Source organism: Sebastes fasciatus, chromosome 9, assembly GCF_043250625.1.
Source record: "Sebastes fasciatus isolate fSebFas1 chromosome 9, fSebFas1.pri, whole genome shotgun sequence".
NCBI classification, from domain to species: Eukaryota; Metazoa; Chordata; class Actinopteri; order Perciformes; family Sebastidae; genus Sebastes; species Sebastes fasciatus.
In genome coordinates this window covers 18495046-18513796 of record NC_133803.1, presented here as the reverse complement: position 1 = coordinate 18513796, position 18751 = coordinate 18495046, and the positions used below count along the sequence as shown (strand labels likewise).

General features: G+C 39.2%; 1 protein-coding gene across 2 annotated transcripts; it reads right to left on the bottom strand.

Moving 5' to 3' along the window:
* Positions 1-214: 214 nt before the first annotated feature.
* hmgcll1 (3-hydroxymethyl-3-methylglutaryl-CoA lyase like 1) lies at positions 215-17524 on the bottom strand. Of its 2 annotated transcripts, none has more exons than XM_074646395.1 (9): positions 17179-17524; positions 15056-15133; positions 14434-14541; positions 13946-14041; positions 13610-13758; positions 12747-12810; positions 12360-12548; positions 2842-2967; positions 215-1617 (listed from the first exon to the last, which is right to left on the bottom strand). In XM_074646395.1, exons 1-9 carry the CDS (start codon positions 17272-17274, stop codon positions 1513-1515), a joined length of 1011 nt encoding a protein of 336 aa, XP_074502496.1. In that variant the 5' UTR covers positions 17275-17524; the 3' UTR covers positions 215-1512. The 2 variants fall into 2 exon arrangements, with proteins under 2 accessions (XP_074502496.1, XP_074502497.1); XM_074646396.1 differs by having other exon boundaries at positions 1256-1617; positions 2838-2967.
* Positions 17525-18751: the final 1227 nt, after the last annotated feature.

Sequence of the window (18751 nt, the reverse complement as noted above, 5' to 3'; positions counted from 1 at the left end):
CTCCCACATCTATTCATTAGAGTCAAGTTTATTTTAGAGCCGGTTCACACCCAGAGACCTTCTAGTTTTCACTGTGGTATTTTAATCAGGCTAATTCATTAAGGGGATAAGGTGCCGTCAATTAATGACAAAGATAGGAAAGACAACCATGCAGGGGTACGCGGAGTCTTGATGACCTGGACAGAGGCATCCACAATGTTTTTTTCTTTTTCTCTTTTTCTTTATTTGGATCATCTTAATCCTCCAGCATATGGGTACATGAAAAGACAACTGCTGATGATATTTTTTTTCTCAAACACAATATATACACCATTTATTATTTGGCATCTTGCTTTAGATACAATTTCATTAAAACTTAGTGTCACATTCCATTTTTAATGTTTATGTTTTATTATGTTTTACAGATAGCACAGTGCAGACAGGAGAAACCCACATTCACAAAGCCGATCCTCCCCAGACAGTAGCTTATGTCACGGTAAAAGCTTTTTTTAAATGGCAGAAACACTTTTTAAATGATCTTTGGCAAACCTGAGGGCAAACACTCTTCGGAGACGGCTTTTAAATTGTTATTTTTTGTGGTATTTTGAGAGGAGTCTTGTGTTCAGTTGCTCGTCATACAGGATCTCCCCCTCTCTCATACACTCTCAATATTTGAGACTAAACTATCTGTTTATATCATGTTTATTTTTGTTTATAGCTTATTTTGTAAATTGTACATTTGTATTCTTATTTTATTCTAACGTTTTATCTATTCTTTTGTTATTATACTGTTTGTCTTGCACCAACAAAACCAAAGAAAATTCCTAGTGTATACCTCGTACACCTGGCAATAAACACCATTCTGATTCTGATTCTGATCTGACTTGGATCTGACCCAGGTCTTCGGAGGAGTAAAGTGCATAACAAGATATTCGTATTGAGAAAGCAGAAAGGAGCTTTTTCTTTTAGCTTAAAATGGAACACCTGCGCTGATACTAAATTGAGTTCAGCAGGTTGCCAAAAACAGACTCAATTATTTTCCTGTTTACTTTGTTTTATAAGGCCACTGAGCTACGCAAATGAATTAAAGTGACTGACCTTTCATAGGCTTATTTGTCTGAGCCAAATAAAAATTAGACTAGAATTGAATAATTCAGCTTTTAAAAAGGTCAGTATGTATTCATCAAGACATCAATCCGGACATTTATCCTCGTGATAGTCAGCTTTTGTGAAAAAAAAAAAAGCCAACCAAAATATCACACAAAAATTCACTCAGTTGATCATAATGGTCCTTTGAGTCCTTTGTCCTTCAAGTAACAGACTCCAAAACGTGGAACTGAACTCAAAAGAGCTGGTTTTGGAACACAAAACACAATGTCTTTCTTGAGATTATTTGGATAAGACGCCTCTGACAGTTTAAAACAAGGAACAAAAATACAGCAGCATATAGGCAACAAATCTGAAGGCAGCAACAACAGGGGAAGCACTTTAAAAGGAGTCAAATACTGAAATATATTCCTTTACAGAAACACATCACAGTGTTCTGCCTCTTGCCTGGGCGACCTTGGAGTTTGTCTCGCGATGTAAAGCGTTGCAGATGAAGTCACCAGCCTCTACAACTTTGGCAAGGTTCACACCCTGCAAAGCAAAAATATTGCAGTATCAGTTAAAATGTTTACAAGGTGATTTTGTCTTAAGACGGACATAAAGGCAGGCTGCTCATGAATTTAAATGAATGGCTGCGGTCGAAAAGTCAAAAAATTACGTCTTAACGTCTTTTCCTGACCACTTTTCCTTGACCTCGATGGAAAAGGTCATGAGGTCAAGGAAAGATGAGAAAGAGAATTCAGAAGGATTTAGGAAAAGACAACCGCGGTGTTAAGAGAATCCGACTGCACATAACATACATATAATAAAAGTTTATCTGACCTAAAGTGGACAACCGGTGACAAAATATCACTTCATTGCCAAGGTTGGAATTGAAATTTAAAAAAAAGAATACATGATAATATTGAGTTTATTGTTTGAGTTATAGAAAAGGGGTAAAATAATTAAATGTATACTTCTTCCTACTCCTTTCCGGACGTAATATTTATTTATGTTGATTGTTTGTTTGCTATATGTTTACTGTTCATTTTGTTCATTATTCTTTTTTGAGTTTTTTTACTTATTTGTTACTAGTTCAAAATAAATAAATAGAAATAAAGTGAAACGAAATGGTTGTCACTGCCCACTCATGTTTATCAACATGAATCCCAATTAGTATATGACTGTATGGAAATAATTGTTAAATAAATGCAAGCTAAGCATATTGTTTGTTTTCAGGAACGGTAGAATGGTGCATCGCCTTAAATGTTGCGGTTGCAAGGAATTGTGGGACGGCATTATCTCCTTTCCTTTGATAAAGGATGGTCCAGTGTATCCTATGCTAAAGGAGATAAGAAAGGAAGCATTGAAGCACCTTTCCTTAGCAATTGGAGAAATCGAACAGCTCTTATCATGGCAGCTACTTAAATACTTCCGGGTCATTTCACTCCATTAGGAACCTTCCCAAGCAAAAAAGACTTTCCGACCGCAGCCAAAGAGTGCAACAGGTGATAGAAAACTAAAGTGTAGTGAAAATATCCCACCAGCAGGGGTAAGGATTGTTAAATAAATTGTTCCTGGGATGGAGCATGCAACACTGTGGGCTTGTGCAAGTTGTGTAAAACCACTGATATTATAAAATAAACATTTACAGAGCGGTGTGTTTGCAGAGCGATCTGCTTATGTAAATGAGCTCTGAAAGATTGTTGAGTTTGGTCGATCTGTTGGGATTATAGAGACATAAAAATACAGAGTGCACTGTGAAGACATACTTACAGTTTCGATGCCCATGCCTTGGAGCATGTAGAGAACATCCTCTGTTGAAACATTGCCAGACGAACCCTGAGCGTACGGGCAACCTCCCAGGCCGGCTACTGCAGAATCCACCACACAGACCCCCATCTGCAAAAAGGACACACAACAGAGACATTCAGCACCTCCGCACAGGCTTCACCTCAAGGTGAAATTTTAGGAACAAAGATCCTTGTTCTGTCGGATTGTTCTTCCCGCTGCAGCGTGCCTCGCCAGGGCTGCGGTCATGTTTTACAGCTGTTTGAGAGAACTGTAGGCTTATGTCCTGAGGATGAGTGGGCACAGAATGTCCCACAGTATGGCTTAGTCATCCTCTTTGTCAGCTCAAACCACCAGCACCACATAATTACGGCCCTGTTCGAACAGAATATTTCATATGTTTCTGATTCTCTGGGTTACTCGTGTTTTTACAGCACTACTCTGCCCTTAACCATGGGGATCCACTTTCTTGCCACATTGAGAAGACATTTTTTCCCCGCCTGGACGGTGTCCTCTTACACCGTGCCAACAATGCAGCGTTGCCACACCGATGTGCAGTTGCTACAAATAATCATTAACGTCATAAATTATTTCACGGATGACCTTGGTTACAAATGTTCCTCTCCTCCGGCGGCGGTGCCTGCAAGAGATTACTTTTAGGGTTGTTTACATGTTTGGCTTATTCGCTGCTTACAATCAACGTAATTGTTATATTTTGTGGGGAACTTTTATGTGTTTTTTTTACTGCCAACAATACCAAGTGTCTTCCATATGGAAATGAACGATGCAATTTTCGGTTGTTTTTCTGAATTGCAATACTTTTGTTGGCTTTTAGTTTACTGCTTTTGTTTTGGGAGACATACGTTTACGTCACCAAAACAACTGTGAACTAAAAACAAAAATCTTGTCCTCTCTCTTGGTTCCATGGTGGAGAGGAGGTCGTGTTGCTCAAACTATCTGTTTGGCGACACCGGGAAGTTTGACATCCTGCTTGTTCCATCTCTTCATATATATGTTCACATTATATGTATTCATTTTTGTCATATGGATTGTCTTTGTTGTATTTTTCATGATGTTGTTACTTTGTACACACGACATCTATTGCACGTCTGTCCGTCCTGGAAGAGGGATCCCTCCTCAGTTGCTCTTCCTGAGGTCTCTTCCATTTTTTTCCCCTATTAAAAGTTTTTTTATGGGGAGATTTGCTTACCCGATGAGAGGCTTGTACTGTAAAGCACAGAGTATGTCGTATCCTGTACAGATTGTAAGCCTCCTGAGGCAAATTTGTAATATTGGGCTATACAAATAACTTGACTTTTGATGTTAATGCTACGAGAAGAGTTAATACATTTCACAATTTCTCTGAATGCACATATTACGTAAAGAGACAAACCTGCAGTTCTTGCTTTTTTAAGTGTTCAACCTAACCGCGAGTGTATAACCTGTCTTTTGTTTTCACACCAAAAAGTTATGAAGCCAGGCCTTTGGTTTTTCTTTTTGGTCATTACGAACAAAGGTCTCGGGATGTTTTCCACATGTCCCTGGGATCGTCATGAGAATATTAAAGATGTTTTCCAGCTTCCGTGGCAGAGCCAGATGTCAGAGGATCCCACAGCGAGGCGAAATTAACACGCTGATCCTCCCAGTGGCATTGGGTCATGACGGACGTTCACCCCATGGAGCAGAACTAAGTGAGCTAAATTAAAAGTATCTATATTGCCTTTTTTTTTTTTTAACAATGCTGCTAATTGGTTGCTTTTTCCTCCAGACAAGAGCCTACTTCTTTCAGGGGCCGTCTGAGCCAGCCGTAATTGCTGTTTGTGTTGGCAAGGGGAAGAGGAGGAGGAGGTGGGGTAGGAGGAGGAGGAGATCTACTCCGGTGTGTGCAGTGCACGAGATTTCCAGACCTTGGATAAAGCCAGAGCAGGATATTGTACTAGGCAGATTTTTTTTTGTAGTATAAACACAGAGTTGTAATCTACCATGCCAATCCTCTCGCTTTCAGCTGCTAACCGCGTAAGGCCAGGGGTCCTCGGCGTACTGTTTCCGAGAGGAACAAAACGGACCCTTCAGCAGCGTGCCCTGTTCCTCTGGACCCTAATCGCGCAGGAATTGGTGGTCAGCAGCTCGAGCTTGCCAATGCTCAGTTAGGTTCACAACTGCCCAGAAACCAGATGTGCACTCAGTGTTAAAAAGCCATATTCAGTGAGCTGCGGCCATATAAAAACAATACATTCCTGGGTAAAGACACAGTGCATTTTAAAACTCGCATGATTCAGGATAAGCTTGTTGACATTCTACACTCGGAGTGGACGAGGCTGAAGATGGACATGCTCCCATTTTTGGTTTTATGACTGCGTCAGCGAGAGAGAAAGAGAGAGCGTGCATTCACTGAAGGATATGGAGCAGTGATGCTTTACCTGCTGCTACATAAACTGGGAAGCTGAAAGAAACTGTCACAGATCCACTGCTGACACATATATCACCTCCTTCCAGGAACGCATAAATAAGCAGCTAGGAGATAGACAAAACAAACATGTAAAGAATAAATAAATGACATTTTTGCTTCATGACTTATTTGAGCATGATCACATCGTTCACCTTCCAACCTCTCCATGGATTACTGGGCTTCATGAATGCAGAACAAGACAATAAGTCTTCTTAATATAGAAAAAATTCAGATCCTAATCTAAGATCCTGGTGTTTTAAAACCATTGAATTTTTATGTTCAGTTTGGAGCTGTGTGGTCAGTAATAGGTGAAGAACACTATCAAATCAAACCATATTTAACTTTGAAAGAGACATAACTGGTTGCTCTGTGTATTCAACCGTAAAATAAAAAAGTGTCGGGTGCTCTTGAAAAACTCCAAAATATTAAAACAAACGAGGAAGAAAATATTAAAAGCTGTAGGTCCTACAGTGGTCGAAACATGTTAGATTTAGCCACTATAATAAAGACTTTTTAATATTTCCTTCATTGTTTGCCACTTGTTTTCATATTTTGGAGTGCCTGGATTGCCTTCCTGTTTATCTATATTTAACTTTATTTTATATATCCCAAAAAAGGAAATTCATTTGGTCGAAGCTGCAGAAAAATAAATCTACAGAGACAACCCATTAAAGAAATAACCAATGCCAAATGCACCTGTTGCACGATAGATAGATAGATAGATAGATAGATAGATAGATAGATAGATAGATAGATAGATAGATAGATAGATAGATAGATAGATAAATTAATAGTAACTTTATTGATCCCAAGGGAAATTCAATATTGACCAAGTCTTAGTCGTAGTAAAAACCTTTTAAAAAATCATATTTAATAATTAACAATAATCTTACAACTGTCAACCTATTCTGTTTTTTAAAAAAATGAAGAAATACCAGAAGGATGTGTGTGTTTGCGTCTTTAGCATTTAGTTGAAAGATTATTCTTTGGTTGTTCTTTGTGATGCTTGGTCTCATCGGTTATTTTAAGGTTCTGAATGGCGTTCTGTATGTGTTGTTGTTGTTATTGTTGTTGTTGAATGTGTCTGTTCTGTAGTTTTTCTGTACATCTTTTTACTATATACTTCATTTTATGCCGTATCCTCTTATATATGCTTTGATGCTATTCTGTCTGCTTTTTTAAAGGTTCTCTATACGATATCCAGAGCATTAATATAGCAGTAAACAACTACTGTCTATGTAAAGATATAGAGGAGTGATGTCTACCTGAGCAGAGAATGAAGTCATTCTCTGCGTGTGTTGTAATCAGCTTCTCCTTGTTTTGTTTACATAACAACCATGCATGCTTTTTAGTGCATGTTAGTGCACTTTTTAAAACTGCTTTTAATGTTTGATTTATGTTCTGTATAATACTATAATATTCTGCACTTGTATTGTGTTGTCTGTTTTTGTTTTACATACCTAGGTTGTCCTGTAAATTAAATGTATTATTTATTATCAATATTATTTTGTGATTTATTAGACTTTGATTGGTTATTTAAGCTAAGTGCGTATATTTCTTTATTTGATTATGAAGGTTTTTTCTTCTGAAAAACAGCACTTCACCACTGACGGGAGACAATGGTGATCATGATGATGAAGATCACAATGGTCATAATATGATACTGTTATACAGTAAATGTCACCTATAACATCATCATACAAAGATGTACTGAAGGCATCAACACACTTCCAGTAGACCTTTGGATGTTAGTAAAACAAAGTTATTGACCTTGCACAGCCCATCATGGCTGAACAGGGCCTCATGGAAACAGACAAAAGAGAATACTGAAGATGATGTTATTGTTAGCGGAGAGCTCAAGCGTGAGCACAAACAGGTTATACTGTATTCCCCAGCTGCAGCGCTACACAATACACCAAAATTGCGGGTGAGAATAAATAATTTTCCCTGCCAAGCCTGTGAAATCTAAGTACATACGTTGTCATTGTGTGACCTGCCAGGAGTAGGTTTGTAACAAAGCCCCCCCCCACCCCCCTCCAGACCTCCTGAGAAAAAAAGAGAAAAGGTACAAAGACTGAGGAATGTCTTTATCGAGAACAAAAGAGGTGACTCAGGGCTGACAGCGCTGGGGGAATTCATTTCTCTCCCAGTTGGTGGTGTGGACTTCTGGCACACAGTAATGAAAAGCTATGATAAAATCTTTCATTTCCATCTTGTTTATGGGCGAGCAAATGGTAGGCAAAATATCCCCGGCTGCTATTATTTTCTGTGGCCACGGGGCAGCTGTGATGAATCATTCTGAATATGATCCACAGAGGAATTTAACCGTCCCTCTGCGCTTTTTCACTCCGCCATCCAAAAACAAGGCTAATTTTTACAATATTTGCTACTTTTACAAACGGACATTGTTGAGCTTTCCTTCAGCACGATGTTGCAGAGTTACAGATGACTGACTGGAGATGATCAAGATAAAAGCATCAATATTAAGAGTAAATCAAACCATTATTTCTTCCAAGTACTGTAAATGCTTCACTGTATTTTGTGTCCTGCCAGAGTTGACTATGAATCATGTTTTAGGGTTGGACTGAAAAAAGTTCTGGTGCGGTAAATATTTGTTTCACATCTGAAAACAAAAACTTTTTTTACATTACGCTTAATAAGACTCCAAAGTTACGCTAAATATTGGCCAGGAAAAACTGGCATGGTCATTTTCAAAGGGTCCCTTAACCTCTGACCTCAAGATATGTGAATGAAAACTCTGAGATGAACTGAGTGAAAACTGAATCGTATTAGATAAAACAAATGTTGACAAACTACATAATTTGAAGTTGAAAAAAGGTACTAAATCGCAATATATCTTATCGCAATGCTCAGTATATCGTAAAATGTTTAATATCACAATAAGAAAGTGACCCGATGACGTGATAATATTGCATCGTGGGGCCTCTGGTGATTCTCACCCTTAGTATTTACCAGTATTAATATTAAGGTGCTTTGTCTTTGGTGAGAGTGTAACTCTTAATCTAATGTTTCCAGGTCTTAAACTAGGTTTTTGCTATATTTGGATGACACTGTAAATGAATGATATTACCATGCAGTCATCTATTCAAACTACAAGTCACAAAAACGCATAATAATTATTGTCTGAACACCAGATTATTTACAAGTGCTATCAAAGTTTCTAGAGTTGGGATCTGCAGCTGCAGCGCCATTCATCACGTGCTCCGCGGCGAGCGAATGAGAGGATCATCTTCCACTGGCCTTTAAGCGCAGCATTGTCAGAGAGTTCAACAGCCAAGCGACAGATGAGTTAGGAGCCCCCCAGGGCCCTTCTATCCACCTAGCTCTCAGTGGCTTTGTCCAACAGACACTGAATAGGTGAGCCTTTGTGCTGACCCCCCTCACATCTGTTGACCCACCCAGCCCCCAATGAGCTCCCTCCTCTGCAATGACAATGTGCCCCGGAGAACTGATACCGCCATATCTGCGTTACCTCTGTTTTATGTCTGGATTTATGTCAGTTTTACACTCGCTACGGGCACATTGGTGAAAAAACACCCCGATGAGAGCTCTTCCGCAGGGATTTACAACCTAATTACATTTTTGTGAGCTGTGTAGAAACAGAGTTTATTACTGTAATAATCCTTTTTTTCCTTCTCTTCGCTACAACACATGTGCACTGTGATGGAAGGGCCCGTTGGAAATATCTTATGTTCATTAAGATTCTGGGATTTTTTCTCAGCGGGCAGTTTGTGAATCATCTTGCTTTGTGGGGAGGCTTAGATCATGTTTCTCTTCCTTGTTGACTGATGGTTCCTGCTTTTCTGTGTGTCCCATTGTAACCTACACATTTGTTTTGCGCGTTCTCAATACTCCCCCCAAAAACAGAGGATACATTCATAATGTCGTAAACTGACACATTGTCATTAAAGCTTAAGGGCAGATTAAGGTTCACGGTTGGTTTCATAAACATTTGGACAGCGATACATTGATTTACACTGCATACTCAAAATTACAATAGTTGTTTAAGAGGAGAATGTCAACAGGTATTTTTGAGATTTATTTTAGATGAACACTTATTATGTGTAAGCTCTAAAATATCTTTGAATTTAATATTATTTAGTGCTGTTAAAGTTAACGCATTAACGCAATTGATCTTTCAGAGGTTGTAGCAGACTAAGTTTTAAAGCTAGAGTGAAGATACTGGTATCATTTGAAACTACAAAAAAACTAAGGAATTCATCATGTCATACTGGCTTGTCGCCAAATAGGGTAAATAACGCTCTGAATTTACGCTACATTTTGACGAGGAAAAACTGTCATGGCCATTTTCAAACGGGTCCCTTGACCTCTGACCTCAAGATATGTGAATGAAAATGGGTTCTATGGGTACCCCCGAGTCTCCCCTTTACAGACATGCCCACGTTATGATAATCACATAAAGTTTTGGGCAAGTCATAGTTGCGTGTTGGGCTCGAGTTTGCCATGTTATGATTAGACCATATTTTTTTATGCTAAATGCAGTACCTGTGAGGGTTTCATGACTATATTTGTCATTGTTTTGTGTTGTTAATTAATTTACAATAATAAATATATACATACATTTGCATAAAGCAAACATATTTGAGTATTAAATGTTTGACAAATTCTCCCTTTAAGGTACATTTTGAATAGATAAAAAATGTGTGAATAATTTGCGATTAATCTGGATTAACTATGGTCAATCATGCGATTAATTCTGATTAAATATTTGAACCGATTGACAGCACTAATATTATATTATTATTATTTCAAACAAGCTTAAATGGGCAAAATAAACCGCCATCAGTCTACTTGAACATTCTGATGATAATTTAACTTCCTTTTTCCTGATACCAGTGGAAAATAAACACTACTTATCCTGTGCTCTTTGTAAAAAACAAAGAAAAGAAGCTGTCTTTGAATGTCTGTAACTTCTGCCCCGAAAGAGATGGATTGGGAGCAGCTTTGCATACGCTTATCCCCAGCAGGAATAATGATTTAAAGCCGCAGAAAAGACTTGTGATCTCTACAATGTTGGCAGTTACTTAAGGTAGTTGAAAGACATCCTGGAACAAGAATCACCACCTCAACTTTGCTTCCACATCTGGTTGGTCCTCTTCATGTCATCATGAGTAAGAACATTGATTTATGTAAAGGCTGGGCATTTATCCATAATCGGCTTGCGGTTCTCCACAATAGTGTTCTTCAAATTCATCACGGCGAGAGAGATGTGCATGTGAGGGAGAAGATGCCCGGAGACATCCTTGCCAAGCCACTGCAGAAAGTAAAGCTGTCAAACAATTCAACATTAGAGGATGTGCGAATCTAGAGGATGATGCATTACTGTCTTGTGCGCAGGAGAACTCTTGAGATAAATGGGTCTCCTCTTCAAACCATGCCAGTATTTGTAAGCCCTCTACGGACTGCAAGAGAAAGTACTGGCACTTTTTCACATCCCTCACACCAAGATCAGGATGTTTTTTCATACTTTTCTTCTCATAAAAGTGGTGTGATTCATGCTTGTCCTCCCAGAATTATCAGAGCTCCTGTCTTCCTTTTCTTTAGAGAGACCTGAGAGCTTTCCTCCTTTTTCAGAGGATGTCAGGGCTTTCCTTCACTCTTATTTTCAAAGACGTCTGTTTGAAGTCTGCCAGGTTTTTGAGAACTTTCAAGCTCCTTCCTCTGCGTTTCCCAGAATTCACAGGTCCCTCCACCCAACTTTTCGAAGCAGTCTTGGACCCGTTCCCCTTCATTTTAAGAACTTACAGAAATGCCAGGTGCTTTGAGTGATTAGTAAGGCAGCGCCGTCTTGCCAGAGAGAGCAGCACCTTGTAAACCGTTACCGCAATGTCTTTAAGAAAGATGGATAGATTGTTATAAGTATGGGTTTGGGGTTGAGCTCTTGTTTATGTGCGTGGGTTTGTATCATTTTTTAAAAATATTATATTTACCCTTGTTTTTCTCTCATGCTTTCATTGTTAATGTTTATGTCTTTTGTGTCTAAAGGCCTTCTTGTAAATGAGACCGCTCAGGGCGTGTATCCTTGAAGTTTTAAATAATTTTAAATCAGACATTTTTGTGTGTGTTCATCTTAGTTTTTACAATCATTCTTTACATTATAAAACTCCTTAAATGCATAACTATGAAGTTACAGAAGGTCAAAGTTGATGCAGCTTTGCAAAATGCAGTAAAAGGTATTGATAGATAGTTTGGCTAATGTCTTATTTTTGTTGTCAAAATAATAAAAGTAATTCTTAACTGAAATATTAAGAGCTTTTTTAACACTATTCCTGCTACTAAAATACTACCTAATCACAGTACTTCTTTTGCTATTGGTGATAATAATTATAGTAACAATAATGACCATAACATAATAAATCCTTATGGTCAGTAGTGGTAGTAGTAGCATAGACTGTATAAAAGTTGACGTCAACCATTTGTTTGTGGAGTTTGGCATTTTGGCCGTCGCCATCTTTATTTGCAACCAGAAGTGTCACGAGACGGTGGAGCTAAGTACAACCGAATGCTGACAATTTTAGGCGAACAAAAAGGTTATAATTAACTTTCATTAACTGAAAACATACTGTGAAAGAGATAAAGTTGTAAGACGAAACAAAGACAACTCCCAGACCAGACAACGCCGTGGAAGCAAACTGTCAGTCACGAGGTAGCCACGCCCTAAAGCATCCCCTGCTTTATGGTCTATTTCGCTGTAAATGGGACCATAATTTACTAAATAAACATCATGCTGTATTGAAGAAGACTTGAAACTAGCGATTGAGACCATAAACTCATGTTTACAATGTTTACTGAGGTAATAAATCAAGTGAGAAGTAGGCTCATTTTCTCATAGACTTCTATACAATCAGACTTCTGTTTGCAACCAGAGGAGTCGCCCCCTGCTGGCTATTAGAGATAATTCAAGTTCAAGACACTTTCACATTGGCTTCACTTTTCAGACCCCGCAGTTGCCCACTGAGTAGTATTAGTAGTTTTGTGATTACTCTCCACACTAAACATTATGAGTTCTTACCTGAAGTGCAGTCAGGATGTTGGGCAGTGCTTGCCCATAAGTGTCATGGCAGTGAACTGCGAGCGCGCTGGTGGGCACCTCCTTCATCACACTCTGCAGCATCTTAAACATGGACCCTGGAGTACCAACACCGATGGTATCCCCCAAGGAAATCTCATAGCAGCCCATATCATATAACCTCTTTGCCACCTAAATAGTAAAAATATGGTAAAACACTCTCATTAACAGGAAATCATTCAGTAAAAGAACTAACCTTAACCAATGCAATCTTCATGTCTAGAAAACTTGTATTTTCAATGTAATGTGACAACATTTTATTAATATTGTCTTTACTGAATGTTTCAGTAAAGATGAAAGAATAAGAAGAATGTAAAAGGTTTATCTCACCTCAGAGACTTTGGAGGGTTCAATGGGTCCCTCATGGGGGCACCCAAGGGCACAAGAAACATATCTGAAAGAGGACAACGTTTGTGAGAATTGTAATATGTTTGTGTAATGTTTGATAGCATTTGTTGAACTATAAAACACCGGCTGTGGATGCAGCAGCAATTCACTGCAACATTGAGAACTTCAAGCTGTGGATTATTCTGGTATTGTGGTTTCTGTATTCCGGATAACGTGATTATATGAAATCAAAACATACTATTTTACTGTTGCCTGTTGTTGTTAGACGGATTAGCTCAGTTCAAATAAAGGATAAGAAGATTTCTCTTGATTCTAATGTTTTTTTGTTTGTTATTTTGGCTGTTCATCTGTTTGTCAGTGAGATATCTCAAAGGCATACGAAAAGATTTACATGAGATTTGGTTAACAGATGGGTGATTACATTTTGGTGGTAGTCCAGATCTTGATTTGACGCCATTTGTTAACTATCAAACAGTATTTTGCACATAGAAAGTGACTGTGTTTATACTAACCCACTGTTGTTCTGATATGTTCAGGTTTTTTTTTGACAGAAAGGTTCATATAATCTAAGGAAACATGTGTTACAATTGAACTACAGTATATTCAGTAACTTATCCTATTTGGTTTGCCTTAAAGTCCATCTGGAGTTGTGGTTAACAATTGTACAGATATAACCTGGTGAACATCTGGAAGTTTGCTTTAAAACTATAATTACTAAATTGTGTGTTTTCTCCTTCATATAGAAACGGCAGTATTTTCAATTGTATTTTCATTCGGAGTAAAAAACAACATCAGATATGTGTTGACACTCATTGTAAGTGACAATTAATACCCAGAATACTAACCCACGGACTGGAATTTGTCGCTCTTTGGCAGTGTTAATGACTTCCTCGAACCTCAGCATGCTTTCATCAATAGAGCAGTTAATATTCTTTTTACTGAAGGTTTCAGACGCTGACCCAAACACCGCCACTTCAGTAGCACCAGCTGTAACCTTAAAACAGGAGAGAAAAACTAACTTGTTAAACCGTTTTGAACACTGTCACACTTACGCAAGTGCAGGATTTATCTGGGGAAAAAAAAGAGTGTAGTGCCAACAGTTAACTCAAATTGACAAGCAAGGTAAGGGGGTAAATAGTTATAGCAGAGATCATCACGCTGAATTGAAAATGAATGCTTACAGCATCCTGAAAGCCTTGCATGTTAGGTGTCAAAACAGGGTAGCGAACATGAGGCGCCCTCTGGATTCCTCTGAGTACATCAGTGTGGTCTGCCATCTAAATGAAGGAGGGGAAAAAACATATGATGTAGAAAAATAAACGTTTAACATCACCTGAGAATACATCATCGTGCACAAATGTTTTCACATGCTAGCAGACGTTTCGTAAAGGTCAGAATAAACTTTTTCATCTCACATTTCTCAGTAAATAAAATGTGACATGTTCTTGTTTGGTCTTTTTTTTAAGGAAGTAAATAGTGGTACAATTTATGACAGGGAATGAGAGGGCGACTATGTGAAGGATATCTTAATATATTCTTTCCAAAAGCATCTGTGTGTCCAAGAAGGTTTGCTAAAAGAGCAGGTTTTCTTCAGTAGTTATTCAGACAAGAAAGAGAGCCTAATAAATCACTCAGCACTCTTTTGCTGTGCACAAAGAAGAGTTATTACCTGCGGTACCCACTTTGAAGAGACAAAGCTGGTGGCCTCGATCACAGGCAGGCCTGTTCCTGAGAGCATGTCTATCAGCTGGATTTTCACCCCTGTCGGAACAATTTCCTGGGGAACAATGAAACTGAAACTGCTCTTTCTGGATTTGATTCCACTCAAGATGGGAGGTACAACAAGCACATATCTGGCAGATCTTCTTTTTTTTCTTTGCTATGCTGCTTGCCAATCACATTGCTATCTATATACACATGCTGAATCTTGCACTTGAATCTCTCAAAATATACAATATTTCTTATAACGACACATGGTGGGAAATAGAATTATCCCTGCATCCAGTGCAATCTGTAAAACTACAGGCGTGCAATAAGGAAATGATAAAGCAGTGACACGCTAAGCAGAGAATACGAAGCCAGAAGCCGTGTCATCTTTCCTATTCAATTTCAAAGAAAATGTGAAACACATGCTCCTGGCAATTATGGCACACAACCCATATGTTATGGATTGTTTTATGTATGAAAAATAGGGGGTTTCCCGGGGTGATCAAGAATAGTAATACAAAACAAGGGTGTGTATTTAAAAATATAAATAAGATTCATGACTGAAATGACAATGTATAAGTTACCTTTTCATTTTGAAGTCCATCTCTGGGCCCAACTTCAACTATTTTAACAAACTCTGGATACTCGTGTCCTGTGATGGTCTGGAGAAGTATCAAAGAGAAACAGAGAAAGGGAATAAGGAGACGTGTACACTGAAAACAAGCAGTCAGTCATCCTGTTGGCCTGGGATGCTCCAGGACATGTTATTTCTAACATGAACAACTGTCTACCTCAAAGCCAAGTGAAACCCTAGAACTAAAACATGAGCCTCTCATGACATTAGGATGCAGGATATGTCTCGTAGAGAGAAAAGACTGGGAAAGAAGGTGAGGGTAACTCCACACAAACCACAAGGGTTATTCTGAGGATCAGGGTATTTTTCTGGTCTAAACCTCGTAGAGAAAAATACCTCGTTGAGTTAAAAGATATTAAATATTATAGAATTTATATAGCTTTGGCTAAAACACATTTTAAAAAACACCACTAGCTGACAAAAACTGCAACGTTATCTAATCGATTTGTGTCCAACTTCTGAGAGACATAGAGTATCTGTCCTTTTAGCTTGCTAGACATTCAACAGTCTTCTTCACCAACTCAACTAACTGCTGAGCCCCTAGCTAAAGGAGCTTACAGTAAACCAAGGAGGAATGCCAAGCTCCGGTCACATGACCGGAGCACAGCAAATAGGAACGCTCTCTCTCTCTCTGAAATGACCTGTGATTGGTCAAAGTCTCCCGTCACGGGATTTTTTTAAAGCCTGTAAACAGAGCCATGAGGAGGTGCAGGAGGCTAGTTATCTCTCAGAACACTTGAATTACAATATGCTGAAAGGTTATTATGGAATTTTTGCCCAATGATGCCAGAAATATACTGCCTACTGCCACTACACCAAATATAACAATGACATGCTGCATACTGTTGCATCATTAATAGAGTACTTTTACACATTGCTTTTACTTGTAATGTAGTATTTTTTTGTGGGTAACAATTGAAAACAAAGCCTGTAGGTGTTGAACAGCTCAGACTCATCTCTTCAAGAAATGTGCAGGCTATAAAACCAAAACAATGAGCTATAAGAGGCTAAAAATCTACTGTAGTGCACATGCATCAATGGAAATATCAAATCTATTAGTTAATATAAGCTTTGTATCTGATCAGTGAGTAGTATTTGAATGTAAAGAACCACTATGGGCTGCCTATTTGTCCACTTGCAGTAAATACCTATTTTTCATGTTAAATTATTATCAATTAATCCTGTTGAGGCAGCCTAATGGATTTACACAACACAAAAGACACAGCAGCATCTAGCCTGCATCTTTAGTCACAGTCACACAGCAGTTCGTGAAATAGCCACGAAATTGAATGTATTGATTCGTGTACATATACACAAATTTCCCAGTTTTTCGTGATGGTCAGCACAAAATCAATTCCTATGTAATCCACTTAATTGTGAACCTGGAAGCATAAAGAGCGGCAAACGCCGCGTAGGGAGGCAGTCGGGGTGGATGGGTTGGTCAAAAACCACAGGACTTTTGCCCAAGAGACCGGCGTTTGTGTTCCGTGTGAAACCACAAGTCAAAGTTGATTTATTTGCCACGGAACTTCCGTACTTAAGTTACGGCACTTCCGGTGTTACTTTAACCCAAACTACGGTCTTTTCCTAAACCTAACTAAGTAGTTTTGTTGCCTAAGCCTAACCAAGTTGATCTATTCCTAAACCTAACTTAGTAGTTTTACTTTGAAAAGACTGGAGCAAAAAGTGACACCTATGTCTCGTGTTGTTGAAAGTCGTGCTGAGCGTCACAAGAAAAAAGGGAAATTTGTGTCTATGTACATGAATCAAATACTGTAGATGCTTATTTTGCGATTATCTCACGAACTGTCGTGAGACTGTGTTGCACATACAGTCAAATCAGAAAGATAAATGCAATCTACCTTTCTTATTTAGAGACATGCATCCTTAAAATACAGTAATATATAAAAGTACAGCAACATATACATTGAAGAGGACCATTACATAAGCAGCGTGCACTGCAGCATCCGCGCTGTCATCAGCGGCTGGCTGCTGCACATCCTCTCTAGTCATGATACAGTCATGTGGCAGAGCATGTGCAGCAGATTAGAAACAAGGAAAAACAACGCCCACCTTCTCCTCCTGCAGCCAGCGTTTCAGCCATGGGTAGTCCTGGATGAGTTGCTCATAGCTCAGGCAGTGCTTCACCGTAGTGGGTACGTTGCCCATCCGAAAGGCTGCTGCTGCTCAGCCCTGCTGCTGATGCACCTCCGTGTCCTCTGAGAACTGCGCAGACTGAAGCAACTAATATAGCAAATGGAAGCGTCTGATCAATGTGCTAATGCTGAGGCCTGCTGACGACCGGGGGCCTGGCTGCATGAGGAGATGGGATTAGAGGACAGCCGGTCGAGGATGATTCAGCAGTTGCCATGGAAGCCACATCCCTACTGTACCAGGGAGGGGAACACAACAGAGGGGACTGGGGGGATGGAGAGAGACAGAGAGAGAGAGAGAGAGAGAGAGGAAATGATGTGAAGCAAATGTGGCAAATGAAGCGATATGAGAGATTAGTGCTACACTTTAGACTGGGAGTTCTTGTGGAAGCATTTGGAGGAACGATATAATATGTGCATCCAAAGAAGGGGAATGCAGGTGCAGAGCAAAAAGAAAAGATACCATTAGGAAAGAAGAGTTTGTACAACTTGGCTCCAAATGATGTATTAATGGTTTAGGGCTGTCAATCGATTCAAATATTTAATCGTGATTAATCGCATAATTGTCCATAGTTACTGTAAAGGGACTGTTTGTAAGAATCAGAAATTGGTTGTAACAGCGACATCTGTGGCCGTTAAGTCAACGAAAGTCAGTGTCCTGTTGCTCGCGCTCGCCCGAGTGCACACGCTACGTGAATGTGAGCGAGCATCCGTCAAAACACTGAGGCGACACACATCAGCTAAATCCACAATATCACTCTATATTTCACCTGCTTGGCAGTAATGTTGGCAGACCAGACGAAAGTCTCTCCATGAATCACTGCTGATCCTAGTGTTGGCTTTTCCTGCTTCAGCCTCCCGACCACGGCCGGAGGGAACAGGGGAGTAAATATGCTCAAATCATAACATGGCAAACTCAAGCCAAACAGGCAACAACAGCTGTCAGTGTGTCAGTGTGCTGACTTGACTATGACTTGCCCCAAACTGCATGTGATTATCATAAAGGGGGCATGTCTGTGAAGGGGAGACTCGTGGGTACCCATAGAACACATTTACATTCACATATCTTGAGGTCAGAGGTCAAGTGACCCCTTTGAAAATGGCCATGCCAGTTTTTCCTCGCCAAAATTTTGCGTAAGATTGGAGCGTTATTTAACCTCCTTTGTGAAAAGCTAGTATGACATGGTTGGTACCGATGGATTCTTTAGGTTTTCTAGTTTCATATGATGTCAGTATCTTCTCTCTAGTTTTAAACCTGAGCCCGCTACAAGCCCCGAAAGATCGATTACATTAAAACTAGTGGCGTTAAAACGATTATTATCGCATTATTATCGCGTTAACTTTGACAGCCCTAATTAATGGGCTAAGAACCGAGTGCTTTCATGGAACTATTTTCACCAGTATTTGCTAAATAAGTCTCACAGTCGATGTTTTATTTCTTGGTTCGACAGCAAGATTGGACTCCCTATCCTAGTGAGAATGAAAGGCTTCGG